Source organism: Pseudophryne corroboree, chromosome 8, assembly GCF_028390025.1.
Source record: "Pseudophryne corroboree isolate aPseCor3 chromosome 8, aPseCor3.hap2, whole genome shotgun sequence".
In the NCBI taxonomy this organism is placed as follows: Eukaryota; Metazoa; Chordata; class Amphibia; order Anura; family Myobatrachidae; genus Pseudophryne; species Pseudophryne corroboree.
The window spans coordinates 275,991,905-276,015,645 of record NC_086451.1 but is presented as its reverse complement, the minus strand read 5'-3'; the positions used below and the strand labels follow the sequence as shown (position 1 = coordinate 276,015,645).

Below are 23,741 nucleotides of genomic sequence, written 5' to 3'. Positions count from 1 at the left end.
ATTGCCGGAATATTATTTTCCATTTGTCTTCCCTTCTCCTGTCTGTCTGTCTGTCTGTCTGTCTGTCTGTCCGCCATGCCTTTGCCTCATCTCTCTCTCTGCCTGTTCACTATTAATAGAGGAGATACTGGGTTCGGCAAGCCAGTGAGAGGAGATAATGGGGGTCATTCAGAGTTGATCGCTCGCAGTTTTTAGCAGCCGTGCAAACGCATTGTCCCCGCCCCCTGGGGGTGTATTTTCGCTTTGCAGAAGTGCAAACGCTTGTGCAGCAGAGCGCCTGCAAAATCATTTTTTGCAAAACAAGACCAGCCCTGTAGTTAATCTTTGTGTGCGTTGAGTCTAACGACGGAGGGACGGCTTTTGACGTCACACACCCGCCCAGCGTTTGCCCAGCCACGCCTGTATTTTTCCCGACACGCCTGCGTTTTTATAAGCACTCCCTGAAAACGGTCGGTTGCCACCCAGAAACGCCCACTTCATGTCAATCTTTTTGCGTTCGGCCGTGCGACTGAAAGCTTCGCAGGAACCAGTAAAAAAGGGAGAAATAAACTCTGCGCTTGAAACAATATATCTAAAGTAAATGTGCAGTCTGACACAGAAGATTGACTCAGTACAACTGGAATATAATGAAAAGCAACTTTATATAGTATCTATTGAAGCAGAGAATGTAACATTTGGAAACCAGAGCTAAACCACAATGCTCTTTGTACCCGTACGTCGCACGTGCGCATTGCGGTGCATGCGCAGATTAGCCGTTTTTTCCACTGATCGCTACGCAGCGAACAACGGCAGCTAGCGATAAACTAGGAATGACCCCCCAATGTCGGGGCCTCTCAGCTCTGCATTTTACTTGCGCTACCATTTCCAAAATAGTATTGTGAACTATCAGATAACATACCTGGGTCCTGCATTGCAGGAAAGTGGGCCCATATCATGGAGGGAATGATCCAGGGGTCTTTTGGCGAGAGGGAGAAGAAAAAAATTGGAAGATTGTATTAAAAAAAAAAAAAAAAAAAAATGTAACTTTATAGAATACAGATTAAAATAGAAGACACGCTTAAATTTCTCCTAAAAAGCAAATTCATTCACAACTGTAATATTCACTTGTACTATACAAATTTGCAGCAGAGGTTTCAAACCTTATTACTGTGACACCTGACAAAAACACAAAACTCCATAACAATTATATTGACTGAAGCATTAATACTAGGATCATGAAAGAACTGGATAGACTTAAGTGAATATTCTTTCAACATTCAAATGACTATAGTTCAGCCTTGACGCAGCAGATACTGTGACTGCGCCAAAAGGTACAGGCCAGGAAACGCCCACTATCTGTACTCCTGTGCGCAGTAGCACTGTCGGCAGATTCAGACAGTGCCTCGTTGCATCCAGCCTTGACAGCTGCACCAGTCTACGGAAGGCGCAGTTCCTCTTTCTGAACATCGCCTCCTTGGAAGGGGCTCTGCATCTGAGAATGCAGACCACTTGCACCGACACGCCCATGAGATAGCCTTTTTTGTGCTCCCTTCAGGCCAACTCATAGCACTGTCCAGAAACACCCATCGCTTTGCCTCGCCATCTCAGTAAAACCTGTGTGTTTTCGTGTGAAACAGCCCCGTTTTCGCATGCGCTGCGGGGATTCTGCTTCGCCTGCCGGAGGCAGGCGAGACAAAATCCCGGATAGACTGCGGCATGCGCCGGCTTATCGGGGCTAATTAGATAGCTCTCGGCCGGACAATTAGCCCCGGTAAATTACCGGGGCTAACTGGATATTCCTCCTAATATGAATAATAGACACACATTGGGGAAATCAATTCAGTGTAAAGGACACAAAGTGCTGTTCCGAAATTCAAAAACACCTGCCGGCATCGCAAGTACCCAATAGAGGGAAAACATGTGAAGTATGTCCTACTGTATATAACAGATTTGTGCCAGGCATACATCGTGTTGAATTGAACTCCCCCCTACAGTACATGCACACAAAAACAAAACGTAACTCGTTATTGTCACAGTGTGCATCAAACTAGATATCTTCTATAAATGACAACTAATACCCCTTTCACACGGCCAATACCGGATCTCAATCCGGCATTGGACCCTAACAGCAGGCATACCATCCCGACAATTTGCAGAGTTAGTTGCCATAGCGGAGGGGGGGCGGAACCAGCAGCGTTAGCTGAGGAGGCGCTGAGAGAGGAGCTCATCTCCACGCCACCTCTCCCTATTGAAGTGAACGGGTGACCCGGGAGCCTGTTCACACTGCCACTGACCTGGGTTAAATTACCGTGTCAGGCGACCTGGGATTTTGACCATGGCCCTTTCACACCACACACCAACCCGTGTTGACCCGGCAATATGCCGTGTCGATACCAGGTTATTTGTGCGGTGTGAAAGGGGTATAAACATCATCATTATGGTTTGTAACTTACTGGAGGAGATTGAAGTCAGTTTGGATTTCTGGAGCTGCTATCATTTCTTTATCATCTTCTGATAAACCAATACCCCTGGAATATTTGGTTCATAGACCTAGTATCTGAAGTATTGGACAGCTGTATCAGCGAATCTGCAGAGAGGAAGTGATATAAATATTAAAAATGTACACATCACAAATGTCATGTTTTACAATAGGATAATATAAACCATTTAAGCCAAACGTAGGCCCTGCACACATGGGTATTGCAATACAATGTTGAAGCAAAGTACTTTGCCTTTAAATTAAAAAGATATCAAAGACTCCATGCAGCATAGTGTAGAAAGTTCTTCATAAGTACTCCTCTGTAATTATATTGTACTAAGGGGAAATGCCCCTAAATGTTACAAGCAGGACAAAAGTCCGTGTGTACAGAGCTATATACTTGCCTTTCGTTTTTTGGACTACCAGCATTAACATGCATGCGACATGGTTCTAGTATTCACATTGAAAGCCTGATCTCAATGTCTGTATGTATGAGCTCTAGTTTTATCTAACACTCGGGTACCATGCAAAACCCCTAATATAGCAAGGTCAACATAAATGACATACATTCACAAGTATTGTACACCGCAAGGCAAATCCTTCCACTAACGTTGGTGTACGTACAGAGTACTGACTTCAGTATTAGGAATGGTTGTGACTGTTAGTGAAGAATATAACCTCTACTGTAATCTAAAATTATATTTTAAGTCACCTCTGAGAACTGTATAAAAGTATTCAGAGGAGTGTATAAAGCACTGGGCATTGGACTTGTGTATAATCCGCACTTGATACATTGCACTATAAAGAAAAACAAAAATTGTACTAAGATTTAAGTTGGAATGTACAGCTTTTGTATTAATTTCTTTATTTTTACTCTCTCACATTACATCTAAATAATTATCATAATACTTTGGGGGAACAACTGAATTGCTCCCTAGAGGCTGTTACTACTAGAAGCCTGCACAAAGTGGGAAGAATTCAATTGTGATCAGGGCCGCCACTAGATGGCGCCCGGCAGCAGAAAAGTCATTGTTCTGCTGTTCAGCATCCAGCAGACATGGAAGTCGCATTTTTTTCTTGCAGCCTCCCGAGGTGCGATGAAAAAAAAGAGTGCACGCACACTCGACACTTTTGCCGTTCAAACAGCAGTTTGGATGGCCAAAGATGGACTTTAGACTGGTTTAGCCGTTTTACTCCGCAAAACTCTGTTTGGGCGCGACATGCATTGGCGCCCAAACAACAATTGAATAGACACAATTGTTTGGGGATTCTAAAGTCCCGTTTAGATGGGAAATCAGACGACCCAAACAATTGAATTCCCCCCAGTAATTCAATTGTTGCTCCGTTTATGCGTGCATGCTGCTAGAGAACACAAAACCTTAACAATAAATATTTTTTTGGTTAGACTATAACATTTTTGGGATAAAACGAAAGCCTTAAAAGTTATCATAATACATAATTCTATCGCAAAGTTATGTTTAAGATGATTTGCACATTAAAAGTGACACTTGCGTCATAAAAATCAGTAGTAATGATACATATGGTGAATTAATAAGAATATATGTTCTAACTTAGTGTTCCTTCTAGGCAGTTTCAGCAGTTTTTCAGTGCACCCTGCAGGACCATAAATCACCCCCTTGTATACAGAATGTAACAGTCAGAGTGCATGTTACAATGTTGTCGTCTACTCCTTGCCAACTTCTGAAATTGGAACACAATTTCTATCCTTAGCCAACTGGATGGCAGAGGAGGCACTGTAAATAACAGCACTCTGATAAAGAGGTAAACAGGGTAAGCAGTTAGCATGTACTGCTTACAGTATTTCCCTAGTAGAACAGACTTTTTTTTTCCATATATATTTAACCCATTGTTTAACTTTTCTGTTTTATAACACATACGGATTATAACTACTTCAACACCGGAAAAGACATTTATATTATCTACTTATGTATATGCTATAGCCGATCTTTCAAGAAGACTGGACATATACAGTTTGTTTCTCAGTACAAATGTTAGGTGTCTTATATGTATGTATGGGTATATGATTTACTAAGGGCAAAATGTATGTACAAAAACTATAAACATATGCGCTATGCTTTGTGCGCAAAGCGTCACATCAAAAATGTGCCCTTCAAAATAAAAATGTGCCCTCTTCAATGCTCAGCACCCTGCCCTAAAAAAATCCTAGAGTGAACACTACTATTGTTTCAAGCATGAAATCAAATGTACACAATAACAAAACACAGTTTCATGGAAATTTCTAAATCATGTGGGGTAAAATAATTAAATTTTCTACAAATCAGGGAAACTATCTAAATTTATGTAGTTCATTTGGGGGGGTTAACCAGTTTTCCATAATATCTTCAGCAGATTCATTCAGACATTTAATGCAGTGAACCTCGTTAACAATAAAACTAAAAAAAAATTAAAATAAAGAATGGTAAAAAAAAAAAAAAAAAAAAACAGCATACAGGCAACAGCATACAGGCATTCTGGCAGAGAATATATTCTTAAAAATTACATGTATTTGACTAAAATCTATCAAAATCCAATAGCATTTTTTTTTTTAAATTGTTTACGTAGAAGAAATTCTAAAACAAATTTTGACAAATGTAAAGGTGGCCATCCACTACTCAGACTTGTCTGAACTGCAGATAGCATCAGATTTCTCTTGAACTCTCCCGGGAGAGTCCCGGGAATTGGATCAGACCCTGGCTTTAATTTTAATTACATTCACTTCAGATATATCTGATGCGATATATCATGTGCCAGATCGCATCAGATATATCTGATGCACACATGCTACATGCGATTGATCTGATGCTGCTGCTGCCGCTGTTCCCCCTCTTGGTGGGTGGGAGTGGCTAGGGAGATGCCAGTCAAGTGACGCTTCAGATGAATCTGATCAGATACATCTGAAGTAAAAAAAACAATCCGATGTGCACCTGTTTTCTTCAGATTCAGATAAATAGTTGGGGCAGCCTCAGAGATCTGTAGTTCAGATATATCTGACACGGGAGTGCGCATCGGATCGGAAGAGCCATCCGATGTGACACTTTTCTTCAGATATGACGGTCAGATGTGTCGAAATCTGAAGAAAACTGCCCAAATCGGACTAGTGGATGGGGGCCTTTAGACACCACAAAACGAATGCCACAAAAACATAAATATTGGTTACCCCTGGTATGACGGTGTTAACACTCATTTTTTGAAGATATTGCTGCAAAAATCACAGGTCAAGTTACCAAATGCCGTTTGACATGAAGAGGAAATAACTACAGTAAGTGAAAATTTGATTGATGTGAATACTATCCCAACAAAGTCACATTGTAACACATGTACAACACACTCCTGCAGTCAAATCTAAGCACGCTGTAAGATAAAATCAATTGCAAAAGTGTTTTAGTGAGATATTCATAGAACATTCAATTATGCCTGTCTCCCCCATTCCAAACACAAAAATAAAACATTTGCTTTTCAAGCTGTGAATATTGCTTATTGAAATAATCAGATACTTTAACCAAAAAGGCCAGTTGCAACACACAGAACGTACTGTGAATCAGCCATGCTCTTGTTTGTTAGGTACTGTCATACTTGAAGATCACAAGGTGGAGCTCTAGCCCAAGGCAAACTTAAAAAGCTGGAGACAGGTCATTCAGAGGTTGACCCAGTTCTTTTCAGAGCAAACTATTACAATTGAAAAACACAGAGTGTATCTATATTGTAACATTTAAATAATAATACAAATAATAGGAATTAAAAATCCACAAGATAATAAAATGTTGAAGTTGACAAGAATCATCACATGTAAGCAAAGCTATCACATAAACAGCAAAATATATATTTTGTAATCCAGACATTAAGACACTGTATTTCTAAAGTACCAAACATAAATTTTTATATACACACACACACATATATATATATATATATATATATATATATATATATATATATATATATATATATATATATATATATATATATATATATATATATATATAAATAAAAGCATTGAGTGAACTACAACAATCAGTCCCAAAAAAACAAAAGAAACACCAGGAAAGGGGAGAGAGAAAAAATGCAGCCAATACAGTCACTTGTAACTAATGAAACACCAAATTACGAATAATTCCTTTTATTCTTAGTTCAATAAATCATACTAGGTGGAAGACACTAATCACAGATTATTAATATTATCTAAAAAAAAAAAAAAAAATGATATAGAAATGGAATATATTTAAAACTACATGAATTGTCTCAAAAAAAGTCAAGGCTGGCTTCTAATACTTTGCTGCCAATTACCCACAATTTGCAATTCCTTATCTGGCCACAGGTGTCCTAGCTCAAAACTCAACAAATAGCTTCCTACCTTACAGCTGTATTATGTGCATTAGGTTGCTTCATAAAGACAAGCTAAGCTGGCACATAGGGATGAGGTTAAATTGCCGGCAGAGGGGGAGGGGAAGAACTTTAGAACTTCTCTATTGGCAATGGTTAACAATTGTCGATAAAAAGCATGTGGCAGAGGTCAACACATTTTAAGAGAAAATGTATCATATATAAATGTTACAGTTTATCTATTGTATATAACTGAGAAACATTGTTGTGTTTAGTTGCAAAACATAAAATGAATTACAGCAAATAAATAGTACTAAGATTTTATCTGTACAGAGCAAGAAACAATTAAACCGAATGTCTGATTGGTTGCTATGCATCAGTGCAATTTTCTCAACTTAACGCATTAAAGAAAGGTATCCTCTTACATGCCCTTTATCTGCAAATTATCCAAACTGACATTAACTGTAAATGTGTATATATGAGAAATGCTCCACAAATAACACTGCTTTAACATTTGAGTTGCCACAGCATTTTTTGTCATTTTTCTAGTACAGTTTAAAATATAAAATGCAGAGACTAATTTGTTGACAAGGGTAAATCAAACGTTCCTGCACAGATAGTTGGGAAACAGTTCTCATGTGTGTCTGTAAAATAATTCTGAATGGATTCATTTATACCAATACACTGAATTACTTTATTAGTATGGTACTGAAAAGAAAACATGCAGCAATTTCTGTGTGGTAAATATACAGCTTTGCCCTCTAACATCTTTGCTCTGTGTGCTACACATAACGCTTGAGTGCCATGTGACTAGGTAGTGCCGAGCATCTTTTTTTTTTTTTTTTCCCTCAAAAATGCGTCTTACTCGCAAAGTAATGCAATAGAACGCACGGACAGCTTCTGCGGATTAAAAGGATATGCAGCACATTGTGTGTGTGACTGTATTTGTATACAAAATGCTATGCTACAGTGTTTTCCTGGAAAAACATTTTAACATGGCATTTCGGATGCAGATACAGCCGCAATTACACACAGAATACAGGTATCTGCTCGTGTGGCCTATTGCTTGATTTATGACTAATACCACTTTCAGACAGAAACGTCTGAAAGTCCCGGCAAATACCTGGCATCGTTTTGCCGGGACCTGCCTGACACCCCCTTTCACACAGACATGCAAATTACCGGGTCGAGAATTTCGACCCCGTAATTTGTAGATCAACAAGGGAATTTTGTCTATGTGAAAGGGTCTACCCATGTCATAATTCCCGTGTCGCCCATCCAGGGTCAAAGTCCCGGGAATTACAAGCCGGGTTGACCCTTTCACACAGAAAAAGGACCCGTGTGTTTCATGAAATTACCGGGTGGAACTGCTTCACCCGGTAATTATATTTTCTGTCTGAAAGGGGTATAATATATATTTTTGCAGGGGCTGTTTAGCATGACTGCAGCAAGGATATAAAAGGACACATCTGCATCTATGCAATTAAAAGAAGCCCTGTACAATAATGTATGTGGCATATTACACACGGAGAGATCCGTGCTAAAATTCTAAGCAATCTGATCTCTCCGTGTGTATACCCTACAGCGATAGCGATGCACGGTGATATCGCCAGTACTAGATTGGGTACAATCTAGCAGGTCTCTAATTTCACCGCTGGGTGAAATGAGCGCCCCCCACCCCCCTTTACCTGCTCAGCACACATTGCGCTGTGTGCTGAGTGGGGGGAGAGATGTGTGCTGAGCGGTCTGTGCTAGATTGCTCAGCACACATCTCTCCCTGTGTGTGCGGGGCTTAAGTTTTAGCAAGTTCCTGATTACAATGAAATTCAAGTCTAGTCTATTCTGTAAAAAAACCATAGACAACACTGTACACTTATCATATTAAGAAAATGTATACAATGGTTTTCTCACCGGTAGTTGGTGCCCAACGGAGCAATTACATTTTTGCTCCGTTCGGACGCAATCAGCTTCCAATGCCTGCTTTTCTGCTTGCGCCCATTACTTTGATCAGGTTTAGCTGCTTTACGTGCCTAAACCCGGCCTCACTGGGTGCAACAATCGCAATAAAAAAGTTCAACTGAATATCACAACCCCCTCCCTCCCGATCTCCCGTCACTTTATAAACAACTGAATATAGCCCATTAAGTGGTGAATTAGGATCACTCATTTTCATACCAAGGAAAAAGGGTCCTCAAATTACCCAAATTAACATTTTACCATGACCATAGTTAGAGACTTAACACTAGCCAATGGTAACCACAAATTAACAGATATGGATTGGACACCTTCTTACAAATACAATATTTGAAGCTATAGGTAGTAGGGAGCATTATAGGGGAAACTTATGTTATATACACTTCTGACATCAGGAAGGAATTCCCTCTGTGAGGCTACTAGCTTTTTTGTTTTTACTTCCTCTGGAACAAAGCAGACATAACTTTTGGAAAGTTAAAATGAAATGGACTTACAATTTGTTGTCCGCACAACCTCCATAACCTTTACTAAATATGCGTTTTTTTTTTAATAAACTGCAGTCTACCAGCATCTCTTTCAAAGGCTGAACTATTATTTCCAACAATCGTATGGTATGTACCTATTTTAAAATTGTTTTAGGATCACTGATATCTGTGGGAACCACTGTCAGTAAACACTCACATTTGTTTCAAGTGCTGGCAGGTCCTAAATAAAAGTAGAATTCTGGTCAACTCAACTATGATTTATTTGTTTGTTTAATCATATGGTGCTGTTCAAACAGCGCTTAAGGATCACTATAACCAGAACTGTTCAAGTTGGAGTAAAATCTTATTTTGCACATAAAACAGTCTTAAGCCAGTGGTTCCCAAACTTTTTGAATCACGGACCCCTAGGTTATCAGAATTTTTTTCATGGCACCCCATGGCCAAAAGTTTCCTATTGAGAAATTTAGAAAGAAATATTAAAATTACGTAAATTGTGTTTATATGTCTTCCTTAGGTTCAATTGTGAGGCGTTGGGACAAGATTTGCGTCTGTTGTCCACATATTTTATGACTGGCAGCCACAAGACACTGGTTTTGCCGATTACATTAACCATAAATAATTTAAATTGGTTCTGGACCACCAATCCAGGGTACCACTGGTCTAAGCACTGTTCCAGGCTCCAATTCACAAGGTGGGTACACATATATGAAAAGATGACAGGTCTCCTAAAAAGACATACAACTGCTTTTACCTAAACAAATGCCGACACTCTTCAGCATAATATTGTACCATGAAGTAGCAATGCATTGTCAAGTGACACCATTGTATGAACATATTAGAATGGACGAGCAGCATCAGGATTTGCACATTATACACGAACATTCCTATACAGGTTGAGTATCCCATATCCAAATGTTTCGAAATACGGAATATTCCGAAATACGGACTTTTTTGAGTGAGAGTGAGATAGTGAAATCTTTGTTTTTTGATGGCTCAATGTACACAAACTTTGTTTAATACACAAAGTTATTAAAAATATTGTATTAAATGACCTTTAGGCTGTGTGTATAAGGTGTATATGAAACATAAATGAATTGTGTGAATGTACACACACTTTGTTTAATGCACAAAGTTATAAAAAATACTGTCTAAAATTACGTTCAGGCTGTGTGTATATGGTGTATATGTAACATAAATGCATTCTGTGCTTATATTTAGGTCCCATCACCATGATATCTCATTATGGTATGCAATTATTCCAAAATACGGAAAAATCCCATATCCAAAATACCTCTGGTCCCAAGCATTTTGGATAAGGGATACTCAACCTGTATATAGAGCAACAAATTCAGCAGCGTATTATATATGGGAATACGATACCTTGTTCTACGTTTACAATATGCATAACGTTCTATGCTCCAACAACATCTCAGAAGAGCCCTTCTCACACTTCCTTTAGTATGGACACTACACAAATTGATGTACTGTACTAAACAGGTCTTTGCTATATCTGCTAGTCATGTTAATTCAATGATGCATGACCACAGTACAGAAAGCATCCTCTGCTTACACAGCATCTCCCCATCCCCCACCATCAAGGTCTCTCCTTCTTAAACATTGTAAGTTTGTAGAAGGACTAGAAAAAGAGAGAGCATGCATGTGACTGGTTGAGGGATTCCATTTGGTGTAGAGGAAGGTAGTAGAAGCAGAGGTACTCTGACCAGACCATAGCAGGACTGACAGTTATGACATACACTCACCTCACTAGACTGTACAGTGTCAATACACTGACAGGGTAACTGACAGATCATGGAAAACCAGGCAGTAATGCACATTATACATACAATCCAGATTACATGGTACTGTGAAGAGGCATATTAAAATACATTAGCTCAAATGCAAAAGTGAATTTACTATATATCATACAATCAATCCCCTTTAAGCATCAGCAAGTACGTCTCTTCACATGTTGCTCATTTTATCATTATTTAGAAACCAAAAAGTGGCCATAGTCACTTAAGAAATTTAAGAACAAAAATAAAAAAGTTGTATCATTTATGTAAATGCTACGGTGGGAGGAATTCAAATGTAATTTGCGTCGGCAGTCAACAGATGGCGCCCAACGCAGCTACTCAATTGCAGCTCCATTCAGGAGCAATCAGCTGCCGGCGCTGACAGATCAGCTCGCAATTAGCGCAATAACTGGGATCAATCGAATATCGCCCCTGCGATCTACAGTCACTTTAGACAGGAGATCGGGGAGTGCTAACAACTGAATTAACCCTTGTATGTAATATGTATGTTTTCATACAACCAGTTTTACTAAATAGTATACAAGTAGTAATTTTTGCTGGCCACAATATACCTAATCTAATACAGATGGCTTTCATATTTACTGTAAAAGCTGTATATTATGGTTTATTGTCCATTAATGAAAAACAGATGTTTATTAACAGAGGGATTTGAAAATGAGAAAAAAAAACACAACACAAGTACACGTATGGGTGATATAGGCCACATGAAAAACAAATATGCACACATAAACTCATAAGTGTGTATGTATGCATGTATGTATGTATGTATGTATGCATGTATATATATATATATATATATATATATATATATATATATATATATATATCTCTATATAGATAGAGAGTGACAGTGAGAGAGAGAGATAATCCAAGCAGGTATGTTTCCAGCAATAGAATGCAGCATACAGTTAGCATATCAATAGAAGGGTATCGCTGTCTAAGTCGACCAGAAAAAGGCTGACAGTGCCTAGGTCAACAGGCACAAGGTCGACATGACAAAAAGGTACACGCAGAAAAGGTCGAAGCGAGTTTTCTTTGTGTCGTTTACTCTGTAAAGTGACCAGGAACCTGCGGACAGGTTGCCATTCCCAATCGTACTCCACGTGGACAGTAAAGTATGAAAAAAACAGGGCGGGGGAATAGAAAATATTGTTGACCTTTTCCTGTCGACTATTGACATGTCGACCTAATGCCCGTCAACCATTAGTGGTCGACCTTACATACGGATACCTCAACAAACCACCTCATCAATGACACTGGACAACCAGAGCAAGTGTATGGCTACACATGCCATTAGCATCTTCAAAGTCATCATTTAGCCCAAGGGAAGGCATCAGTTTTTTCTATGGGTGCCAGATGTTCCACATTACAAGCAATAGAGTACCACTACCATTATAAAATAAACAAACATTTACAGGCTTTATTGATGGGCACTGAAAAGATTAGTGATTTCCCTGTCTATCCTTTTTTTAAAACAGATTATTTAGGCTGGATTGACAATTTGTAGTCTGGAAACTAAAACATGCATTGGGACAATTTTGTACCATTACTCTGCAGTGAGCAAGACTACAGCTAGGTACACACTTTCCAATATTTTGGTTGTCCCAACAATCAGGACCAATTTTCGGCACATAGAAAGCCCCAAACTACAACCACAGAGAAGAAAAAAAATTAAAATTTTTTGTTTAAAAAAAATCAAATTCCTGACACCCCATAGGGATTATCACGAATGCACACAAATTACTCAGTATCGAGAGATCAAGGCCGAGATTTTCAGTCTTGGCCGATCAATCCAATAATCGAAGGTTGGTGACCGTGAATTCTCCAGTTTATCTGCCAAATAATGAATAGATTGTTCATACACACTATACAGTAAAACAGGCAAACAGCCAAAATGCACATTGGTGTGCCAAAAGGGAAATAGAGATTGACACATCACATCTAGTAATTCAGTAAGGAAAAAACATGATCAACAGCTTAGTCATAATAGTGTGCTATAGCTACTATAAATATTATCAGCTACACATTTAGAGGAGCACAATACAAAGCAGGACTGGAAACGCAAGCGAAGAGCTGCAGAAAACATGCCTATAAAATGACTATATATAATAGTAAATAATAAAAACATAAATGTTCGTAACACGAAAAAAAATTGACAATAATATGGATTGTTTATTACAAGTAGATTCCTTACTAACTGCATAGGCCAATGGGAGACAATTCCATTGTTGTTTAGGCAAGAATAGTTAATAAGCCGCCAACAGAGTGATTCAATTCTTGGTCTCATCAGCTGCAAGTGAGGCATGCACCCACATTTCTGCTTGCCGCCTCCCGAGGTGGCAAGCAGAAATAAGTGAAAAGTACAGCTTTTGGGCGCCCAAATGGCACACTTTCACGTCATGTCTATTAGTTTAGATAGGTTTAGTCGCTTAACATGGCTAAACCTGGGATATTTTGGCACAACAAGCACGATAAATAATGGGAGGCCAAAAATGTTTTTAATTGGTCCGTTGAGTGCCCATTATCGACACCCAAAACACAACTGAATCACCCCCGTAAGGGGGAATTCAATGGTCTTCTCGCATACTATCTGCTATCTTAGGTGACGGGCAATAGCCAATTGTATTTGCCGATAGGCGCCAATTACTTCACGCACAAGCCGAACCCATGTGCGCACTGAATTTGGGCAGATTTCTGCTCACCACCTCAGGTAGGTGTGAGCAGAAACACATCCATTCGCACAACCAATTGCATATTATCCATCGACACTTTTAACCACTTGCCTGGCATGGTCGCATCAGATGCGACCATGCCTGCAAGTGCTCTATCTGACCTGGTCGCACGGGATGCGACCAGTCAGATAGAGAGTGTTAGCAGCGGCAGGGAAGAGAAACTTCCCTCCGCTGCTGCTGTCAGAGGGACCGGAAGGTCCCTCTGCCTCCCTGCACTCTCCCCCTGTGACTGCTGTGCTGCCGATCACTGCTGATCGGTCAGCACGGCAGGATCCCCCACTCCAGTGGCTTCAGACAATGGCAGCCGCTGGGGAGTGTAAATTAACCCTCCCAAGCCACCCCCAGACCCCCCCTGTATACCTGGAGGTTGTCCTGGCTTTCAAAATGAAAGCCGCGATGGTCGCAATGTTCTGATGGTCCCGATTTTCCCAATCGATGTTTCGATGTTTGTGGGGGGGGGGTCAAAAAAATTCCTTTTTTTTTTTTTTTTTTTTTTTTTTACTAAAATCATTTGGGATAGGGTTAAACTCAGGTTCTTAACCTAATTCACACAAACCCCCCCCCCCCGACAATTTCAGAGCGGTTCTTGGCAAAATAAATCGTCAGTTAAGTAGTTAAAAGCCACCAAACCAGGAGAAAAATCTGGACAGGAAACTGTTTCAAGACCTCACTAAAATAGCTTTAAAAAGGGAGGTAAGTGTCATGGGAGACTTTAATCTACCTGTTGTAAATTGGGGGGGGGTTCATTGCACGATACACTAGAAGTGGGGTCTTTCTAAATTCCTTGCAGGGAACACCCTCAAACAATTGGTGAGAATCCACACGCAGAAATGCAATTTTTGACATAATACCTACATACAGTCACAGAATATCAGACATAAGTGTGGGTGAAAATCTAGGATCCAGTGGCCATCTAGCAGTATGGTTATCAAAAAATAGGATTTTAATTAGCTACCGGTAAATCTTTTCTCGTAGTCCACAGGGGATACTGGGAATCCATTTAGTACCATGGGGCATAGACGGGTCCACTAGGAGCCATGGGCACTATAGAAGTTTGATTGTGTGTGCTGGCTCCTCCCTCCATGCCCCTCCTTCCAGACTCAGTCTAGGAAACTGTGGCCGAGGAGACGGACATACTTTGAGAGAAGAATATAGAAAAGTTAAGTGGTGAGAATTTGAACCACCACAAACAGAACAAGAGGAAAGCCATGCTAACCAAACAGGGACAGCAACAGCTGAACCAAACAACATTACTGAACCAAGTAACAGAGCAGGAAGAACGAAGCACCGGCGAGCGCACATGATCCCTTACATAGGAGAAAAGGGTTTACTGGTAAGTAATTAAAATCCTATGTTCTCTTACGTCGTAGGGGATACTGGGAATCCATTTAGTACCATGGGGTAGTACCAAAGCTCCCAAACCGGGTGGGAGAGTGCTGAGGTACCTGCAGAACTGATTGACCAAACTGAAGGTACTCAGAGGCCAAAGTATCGAACTTGTAAAACTTAGCAAACGTGTTCGACCACGACCAAGTAGCTGCTCGGCAGAGCTGTAAACCGGAGACACCCTGGGCAGCCGCCCAAGAGGAACCCACCGACCTAATAGAGTGGGCTTGAACAGATTTCAGAATCGGCAAACCTGCCGTGGAAAAAGCATGCTGGATAGTGAGCCTGATCCAGCGTGCAATGGACTGCTTCGAAGGAGGACACCCAATTTTATTGGGATCATAAAGAACAGAGTCAGATTTTCTGTGACGAGCTGTTCTCTTCACATAGACCTTCAAAGCCCTCACAACATCCAAAGACTTTGAAGCAGCAGAGACGTCCGTAACAGCCGGAACCACAAATTGGTTGGTTGATGTGAAACGCGGACACCATCTTAGGAAGAAATTGCTGACGAGTCCTGAGTTCAGCTCTGTCCTCATAGAAAAATAAGTAGGAGCTCATGAGACAACGCCCCCAGGTCCGACACACGTCTTGCTGAAACCAAGCCCAACAGTGTGACGGTTTTCCACGTAAGGTACTTTACATCTACCTCTTGCAACGGTTCAAACCAGTCAGACTGAAGGAACTGTAGTACCAAATTGAGATCCCAAGGTGCCGTAGGAGGCATAAAGGGAGGCTGTAAGTGCATAACACCTTTCAAGAACGTCTGGACATAAGGAAGAGAAGCAGTTTCTGAAAGAAAACAGACAAGCCGAAATCTGAACTTTTTTTTTTTAATAAAGTAATTTTTATTCAATAGAATGGAGATTAAGTTACAGAAATTGCATATCAACGGCATATCACATATCAAACAAATCACATTTTCATCTATGAGATAAGTTTATAGCAGTGGAGTAACAAGCTGTGTCCCTGATGAAATGAGCAAAGATATACAGTTGTTCGAAATATTTGGACTTGCAAGATCCGCAACTAATATATAAATCCCCATTAACCTTTTTGTTTTTCACCCTTAAACTAACCCAAAAAAAAAAAAAAAAAAAGAGTACAAGAAAATAAGAATTTACTTACCGATAATTCTATTTCTCATAGTCCGTAGTGGATGCTGGGGACTCCGAAAGGACCATGGGGAATAGCGGCTCCGCAGGAGACTGGGCACAAAAGTAAAAGCTTTAGGACTACCTGGTGTGCACTGGCTCCTCCCCCTATGACCCTCCTCCAAGCCTCAGTTAGGATACTGTGCCCGGACGAGCGTACACAATAAGGAAGGATTTTGAATCCCGGGTAAGACTCATACCAGCCACACCAATCACACCGTACAACTTGTGATCTGAACACAGTTAACAGCATGATAACAGAGGAGCCTCTGAAAAGATGGCTCACAACAATAATAACCCGATTTTTGTAACAATAATTATGTACAAGTATTGCAGACAATACGCACTTGGGATGGGCGCCCAGCATCCACTACGGACTATGAGAAATAGAATTATCGGTAAGTAAATTCTTATTTTCTCCGAAGTCCTAGTGGATGCTGGGGACTCCGAAAGGACCATGGGGATTATACCAAAGCTCCCAAACGGGCGGGAGAGTGCGGATGACTCTGCAGCACCGAATGAGAGAACTCCAGGTCCTCCTCAGCCAGGGTATCAAATTTGTAGAATTTAGCAAACGTGTTTGCCCCTGACCAAGTAGCTGCTCGGCAAAGTTGTAAAGCCGAGACCCCTCGGGCAGCCGCCCAAGATGAGCCCACTTTCCTTGTGGAATGGGCTTTTACAGATTTTGGCTGTGGCAGGCCTGCCACAGAATGTGCAAGCTGAATTGTACTACAAATCCAACGAGCAATAGTCTGCTTAGAAGCAGGAGCACCCAGCTTGTTGGGTGCATACAGGATAAACAGCGAGTCAGATTTTCTGACTCCAGCCGTCCTGGAAACATATTTTCAGGGCCCTGACTACGTCCAGTAACTTGGAATCCTCCAAGTCCCTAGTAGCCGCAGGCACCACAATAGGCTGGTTTAAGTGAAATGCTGAAACCACCTTAGGGAGAAATTGAGGACGAGTCCTCAATTCTGCCCTGTCCGTATAAAAAATTAGGTAAGGGCTTTTATAGGATAAAGCCGCCAATTCTGAAACACGCCTGGCTGAAGCCAGGGCTAACAGCATTACCACTTTCCATGTGAGATATTTTAAGTCCACAGTGGTGAGTGGTTCAAACCAATGTGATTTTAGGAACCCCAAAACTACATTGAGATCCCAAGGTGCCACTGGAGGCACAAAAGGAGGCTGTATATGCAGCACTCCCTTGACAAACGTCTGAACTTCAGGAACTGAAGCTAGTTCTTTTTGGAAGAAAGTCCCGTCCTAGTATGTCGGCTGATCCTGCCAAATATTGAACACAACTATAGATACATCTCTACATACGTATGGTTAGTAAAGCGATCTTCCACAGTCAGCTGATTAATCAGAATCTTTAGCTTGTATTAGTCAGAGATTTTTATCCATGCGATAGATATTGTCACTGGTGTTAGTTAGTTGCAACAATTATTAGTGATGTTATTTCAATGGTTAGTACAGCATGCTGTTTTATAGCTTGAAAGCAATGGCAGTGATCCACAAATAAATTTAGTAGTAAACCTGTTTCAGATTCTGATCCCATACATTGGTTCCTCCCGGCTCCTGGTGCTTTTTTATCCCATCAATGGTGCCATATCTGGAGTGTCCAATTGTTTGGAGAATGCCTGCAGGTTTTCTTAAAAGTTCCGACCGGTACCGGAGGGGTAATATGAAGTCTCCCTCCGGTACCGGTCGGAACTTTTAAGAAAACCTGCAGGCATTCTCCAAACAATTGGACACTCCAGATATGGCACCATTGATGGGATAAAAAAGCACCAGGAGCCGGGAGGAACCAATGTATGGGATCAGAATCTGAAACAGGTTTACTACTAAATTTATTTGTGGATCACTGCCATTGCTTTCAAGCTATAAAACAGCATGCTGTACTAACCATTGAAATAACATCACTAATAATTGTTGCAACTAACTAACACCAGTGACAACATCTATCGCATGGATAAAAATCTCTGACTAATACAAGCTAAAGATTCTGATTAATCAGCTGACTGTGGAAGATCGCTTTACTAACCATACGTATGTAGAGATGTATCTATAGTTGTGTTCAATATTTGGCAGGATCAGCCGACATACTAGGACGGGACTTTGCTATTAATTATTGTGAAATTTTAGTGTATTAATAAAAAGACACGTAATTTTTTAATAAGCGCTGTTATCTGTATATGTTTTCGTTTTTAATTGTTGGGTGGAGTACTCTCCCTTTTTACAGCTGCTATTGATTAATGTGTGTTTTTTAGATTCCAATTAATGTGTACTTATCTACCCAGCAAATAGCGCCGAGTTACTTTGTTGTGATACTTTTTGGAAGAATATTGACAGGGCCGAAATTTGAACCTTAATGGACCCTAATTTTAAGCCCATAGACAGTCCTGTTTGCAGGAAATGCAGGAAACGACCCAGTTGAAATTCCTCTGTAGGGGCCTTCCTGGCCTCACACCACGCAACATATTTACGCCAAATACGGTGATAATGTTGTACAGTTACATCCTTCCTGGCTTTGATCAGGGTAGGGATGACTTCCTCTGGAATGCCTTTTTCCTTCAGGATCCGGCGTTCAACCGCCATGCCGTCAAACGCAGCCGCGGTAAGTCTTGGAACAGACATGGTCCCTGCTGGAGCAGGTCCTTTATTAGAGGTAGAGGCCACGGGTCTTCCGTGAGCTTCTCTTGAAGTTCCGGGTACCAAGTCCTTCTTGGCCAATCCGGAGCTACGAGTATAGTCCTTACTCCTCTCCTTCTTATGATTCTCAGTACCTTGGGTATGAGAGGCAGAGGAGGGAGCACATACACTGACTGGTACACCCACGGTGTTACCAGAGCGTCCACAGCTATTGCCTGAGGGTCCCTTGACTTGGCGCAATATCTGTCCAGTTTTTTGTTGAGGCGGGACGCCATCATGTCTACCTTTGGTTTTTCCCAACGGTTCACAATCATGTGGAAGACTTCTGGGTGAAGTCCCCACTCCCCCGGGTGGAGGTCGTGTCTGCTGAGGAAGTCTGCTTCCCAGTTGTCCACTCCCGGAATGAACACTGCTGACAGTGCTATCACATGATTTTCCGCCCAGCGAAGAATCCTTGCAACTTCCGTCATTGCCCTCCTGCTTCTTGTGCCGCCCTGTCTGTTTACGTGGGCGACTGCCGTGATGTTGTCCGACTGGATCAACACTGGCTGACCCTGAAGCAGAGGCCTTGCCTGACTTAGGGCATTGTAAATGGCCCTTAGTTCCAGGATATTTATGTGAAGTGACGTTTCCATGCTTGACCACAAGCCCTGGAAATTTCTTCCCTGTGTGACTGCTCCCCAGCCTCTCAGGCTGGCATCCGTGGTCACCAGGACCCAGTCCTGAATGCCGAATCTGCGGCCCTCTAGAAGATGAGCACTCTGTAACCACCACAGGAGAGACACCCTTGTCCTTGGAGACAGGGTTATCCGCTGATGCATTTGAAGATGCGATCCGGACCATTTGTCCAGCAGATCCCACTGAAAAGTTCTTGCGTGGAATCTGCCGAATGGAATCGCTTCGTAAGAAGCCACCATTTTTCCCAGGACCCTTGTGCATTGATGCACTGACACTTGGCCTGGTTTTAGGAGGTTCCTGACTAGGTCGGATAACTCCCTGGCTTTCTCCTCCGGGAGAAACACCTTTTTCTGTACTGTGTCCAGAATCATCCCTAGGAACAGCAGACGTGTCGTCGGAATCAGCTGCGACTTTGGAATATTTAGAATCCATCCGTGCTGTCGTAGTACTACTTGAGATAGTGCTACTCCGACCTCTAACTGTTCTCTGGACCTTGCCCTTATCAGGAGATCGTCCAAGTAAGGGATAATTAAGACGCCTTTTCTTCAAAGAAGAATCATCATTTCGGCCATTACCTTGGTAAAGACCCGGGGTGCCGTGGACAATCCAAACGGCAGCGTCTGAAACTGATAGTGACAGTTCTGTACCACAAACCTGAGGTACCCTTGGTGAGAAGGGCAAATTGGGACATGGAGGTAAGCATCCTTGATGTCCAGAGACACCATATAGTCCCCTTCTTCCAGGTTCGCTATCACTGCTCTGAGTGATTCCATCTTGAATTTGAACCTTTGTATTTAAGTGTTCAAGGATTTCAGATTTAAAATAGGTCTCACCGAGCCGTCCGGCTTCGGTACCACAAACAGCGTGGAATAATACCCCTTTCCCTGTTGTAGGAGGGGTACCTTGATTATCACCTGCTGGGAATACAGCTTGTGAATGGCTTCCAATACTGCCTCCCTGTCGGGGGGAGACGTTGGTAAAGCAGACTTCAGGAACCGGCGAGGGGGAGACGTCTCGAATTCCAATTTGTACCCCTGAGATACTATCTGCAGGATCCAGGGGTCCACTTGCGAGTGAGCCCACTGCGCGCTGAAATTCTTGAGACGGGCCCCCACCGTGCCTGAGTCCGCTTGTAAGGCCCCAGCGTCATGCTGAGGACTTGGCAGAAGCGGGGGAGGGCTTCTGTTCGTGGGAAGAGGCTGTCTGCTGCAGTCTTTTTCCCCTTCCTCTGCCCCGGGGCAGATATGAGTGGCCTTTTGCCCGCTTGCCCTTATGGGGACGAAAGGACTGAGCCTGAAAAGACGATGTCTTTTTCTGCTGAGAGGTGACCTGGGGTAAAAAGGTGGATTTCCCAGCCGTTGCCGTGGCCACCAGGTCCGATAGACCGACCCCAAATAACTCCTCCCCTTTATACGGCAATACTTCCATATGCCGTTTGGAATCCGCATCACCTGACCACTGTCGCGTCCATAACCCTCTTCTGGCAGAAATGGACAGCGCACTTGCTCTTGATGCCAGAGTGCAAATATCCCTCTGTGCATCTCGCATATATAGAAATGCATCCTTTAAATGCTCTATAGTCAATAATATATTGTCCCTGTCCAGGGTATCAATATTTTCAGTCAGGGAATCCGACCAAGCCACCCCAGCACTGCACATCCAGGCTGAGGCGATTGCTGGTCGCAGTAGAATACCAGTATGTGTGTATATACTTTTTAGGATATTTTCCAGCTTCCTATCAGCTGGTTCCTTGAGGGCGGCCGTATCAGGAGACGGTAACGCCACTTGTTTTGATAAGCGTGTGAGCGCCTTATCTACCCTAGGGGGTGTTTCCCAACGCGCCCTAACCTCTGGCGGGAAAGGGTATAATGCCAATAATTTTTTAGAAATTAGCAGTTTTTTTATCGGGGGAAACCCACGCTTCATCACACACACCTCATTTAATTCATCTGATTCAGGAAAAAATAAGAATTTACTTACCGATAATTCTATTTCTCATAGTCCGCAGTGGATGCTGGGGACTCCGTAAGGACCATGGGGAATAGCGGCTCCGCAGGAGACTGGGCACATCTAAAGAAAGCTTTAGGACTAACTGGTGTGCACTGGCTCCTCCCCCTATGACCCTCCTCCAAGCCTCAGTTAGGATACTGTGCCCGGACGAGCGTACACAATAAGGAAGGATTTTGAATCCCGGGTAAGACTCATAGCAGCCACACCAATCACACCGTATAACTTGTGATCTGAACCCAGTTAACAGTATGATAACAGAGGAGCCTCTGAAAAGATGGCTCCCAACAATAATAACCCGATTTTTGTAACAATAACTATGTACAAGTATTGCAGACAATCCGCACTTGGGATGGGCGCCCAGCATCCACTACGGACTATGAGAAATAGAATTATCGGTAAGTAAATTCTTATTTTCTCTAACGTCCTAAGTGGATGCTGGGGACTCCGTAAGGACCATGGGGATTATACCAAAGCTCCCAAACGGGCGGGAGAGTGCGGATGACTCTGCAGCACCGAATGAGAGAACTCCAGGTCCTCCTCAGCCAGGGTATCAAATTTGTAGAATTTAGCAAACGTGTTTGCCCCTGACCAAGTAGCTGCTCGGCAAAGTTGTAAAGCAGAGACCCCTCGGGCAGCCGCCCAAGATGAGCCCACTTTCCTTGTGGAACGGGCTTTTACAGATTTTAGCTGTGGCAGGCCTGCCACAGAATGTGCAAGCTGAATTGTACTACAAATCCAACGACCAATAGTCTGCTTAGAAGCAGGAGCACCCAGCTTGTTGGGTGCATACAGGATAAACAGCGAGTCAGATTTCCTGACTCCAGCCGTCCTGGAAACATATTTTCAGGACCCCGACAACATCCAGCAACTTGGATTCCTCCAAGTCCCTAGTAGCCGCAGGCACCACAATAGGTTGGTTCAGGTGAAAACGCTGGAACCACCTTAGGGAGAAACTGAGGACGAGTCCTCAATTCCGCCCTGTCCGAATGGAAAATCAGAAAAGGGCTTTTACAGGATAAAGCCGCCAATTCTGACACGCGCCTGGCCCAGGCCAGGGTCAACAGCATGACCACTTTCCATGCGAGATATTTTAACTCCACAGATTTAAGTGGTTCAAACCAATGTGACTTTTGGAACCCAAACTACATTGAGATCCCAAATTGCCACTGGAGGCACAAAAGGAGGCTGTATATGCAGTACCCCTTTTACAAACGTCTAAACTTCAGGGACTGAAGCTAGTTCTTTGTTGGAAGAAAATTGACAGGGCCGAAATCTGAACCTTAATGGACCCCAATTTCAGGCCCATAGACAGTCCTGTTTGCAGGAAATGTAGGAATCGACCCAGTTGAATTTCCTCCGTCGGGCCTTACTGGCCTCGCACTACGCAACATATTCTCGCCAATTGCGGTGATAATGTTTTTGCGGTTACATCCTTCCTGGCTTTAGATCAGGATATGGATGACTTCATCCGGAATGCCTTTTTTCCTTCAGGATCCGGTGTTCAACCGGCATGCCGTCAAACGCAGCCGCGGTAAGTCTTGGAACAGACAGGGTCCTTGCTGGAGCAGGTCCCTTCTTAGAGGTAGAGGCCACGGATCCTCCGTGAGCATCTCTTGAAATTCCGGTTACCAAGTCCTTCTTGGCCAATCCGGAGCCACGAATATAGTGCTTTCTCCTCTCCATCTTATCAATCTCAGTACCTTGGGTATGAGAGGCAGAGGAGGGAACACATACACTGACTGGTACACCCACGGTGTTACCAGAGCGTCTACAACTATTGCCTGAGGGTCTCTTGACCTGGCGCAATACCTGTCGAGTTTTTTAATCATGTGGACGACTTCTGGGTGAAGTCCCCACTCTCCCGGGTGGAGGTCGTGCTGAGGAAGTCTGCTTCCCAGTTGTCCACTCCCGGAATGAATACTGTTGACAGTGCTATCACATGATTTTCCGCCCAGCGAAGAATCCCCGCAGCTTCTGCCATTGCCCTCCTGCTTCTTGTGCCACCCTGTCTGTTTACGTGGGTGACTGCCATGATGTTGTCCGACTGGATCAAC

The 23,741-nt window shown here is 42.5% G+C and overlaps 1 protein-coding gene across 3 annotated transcripts in view; it reads right to left on the bottom strand.

Annotated features, from left to right (window-relative positions):
- Positions 1-23,741, bottom strand: part of STAG2 (STAG2 cohesin complex component) — a 424,372-nt gene that overhangs the window by 288,292 nt on the left and 112,339 nt on the right. For all 3 annotated transcript variants that reach the window (XM_063937252.1, XM_063937250.1, XM_063937251.1), the window contains exons 2-3: positions 2,433-2,566; positions 899-955 (exon numbers count right to left, since the gene is read on the bottom strand). In XM_063937252.1, the coding sequence (XP_063793322.1) occupies positions 899-955; positions 2,433-2,476 (101 nt within the window). In that variant the 5' untranslated portion in view covers positions 2,477-2,566. The remainder of the gene's footprint in view (positions 1-898; positions 956-2,432; positions 2,567-23,741) is intronic.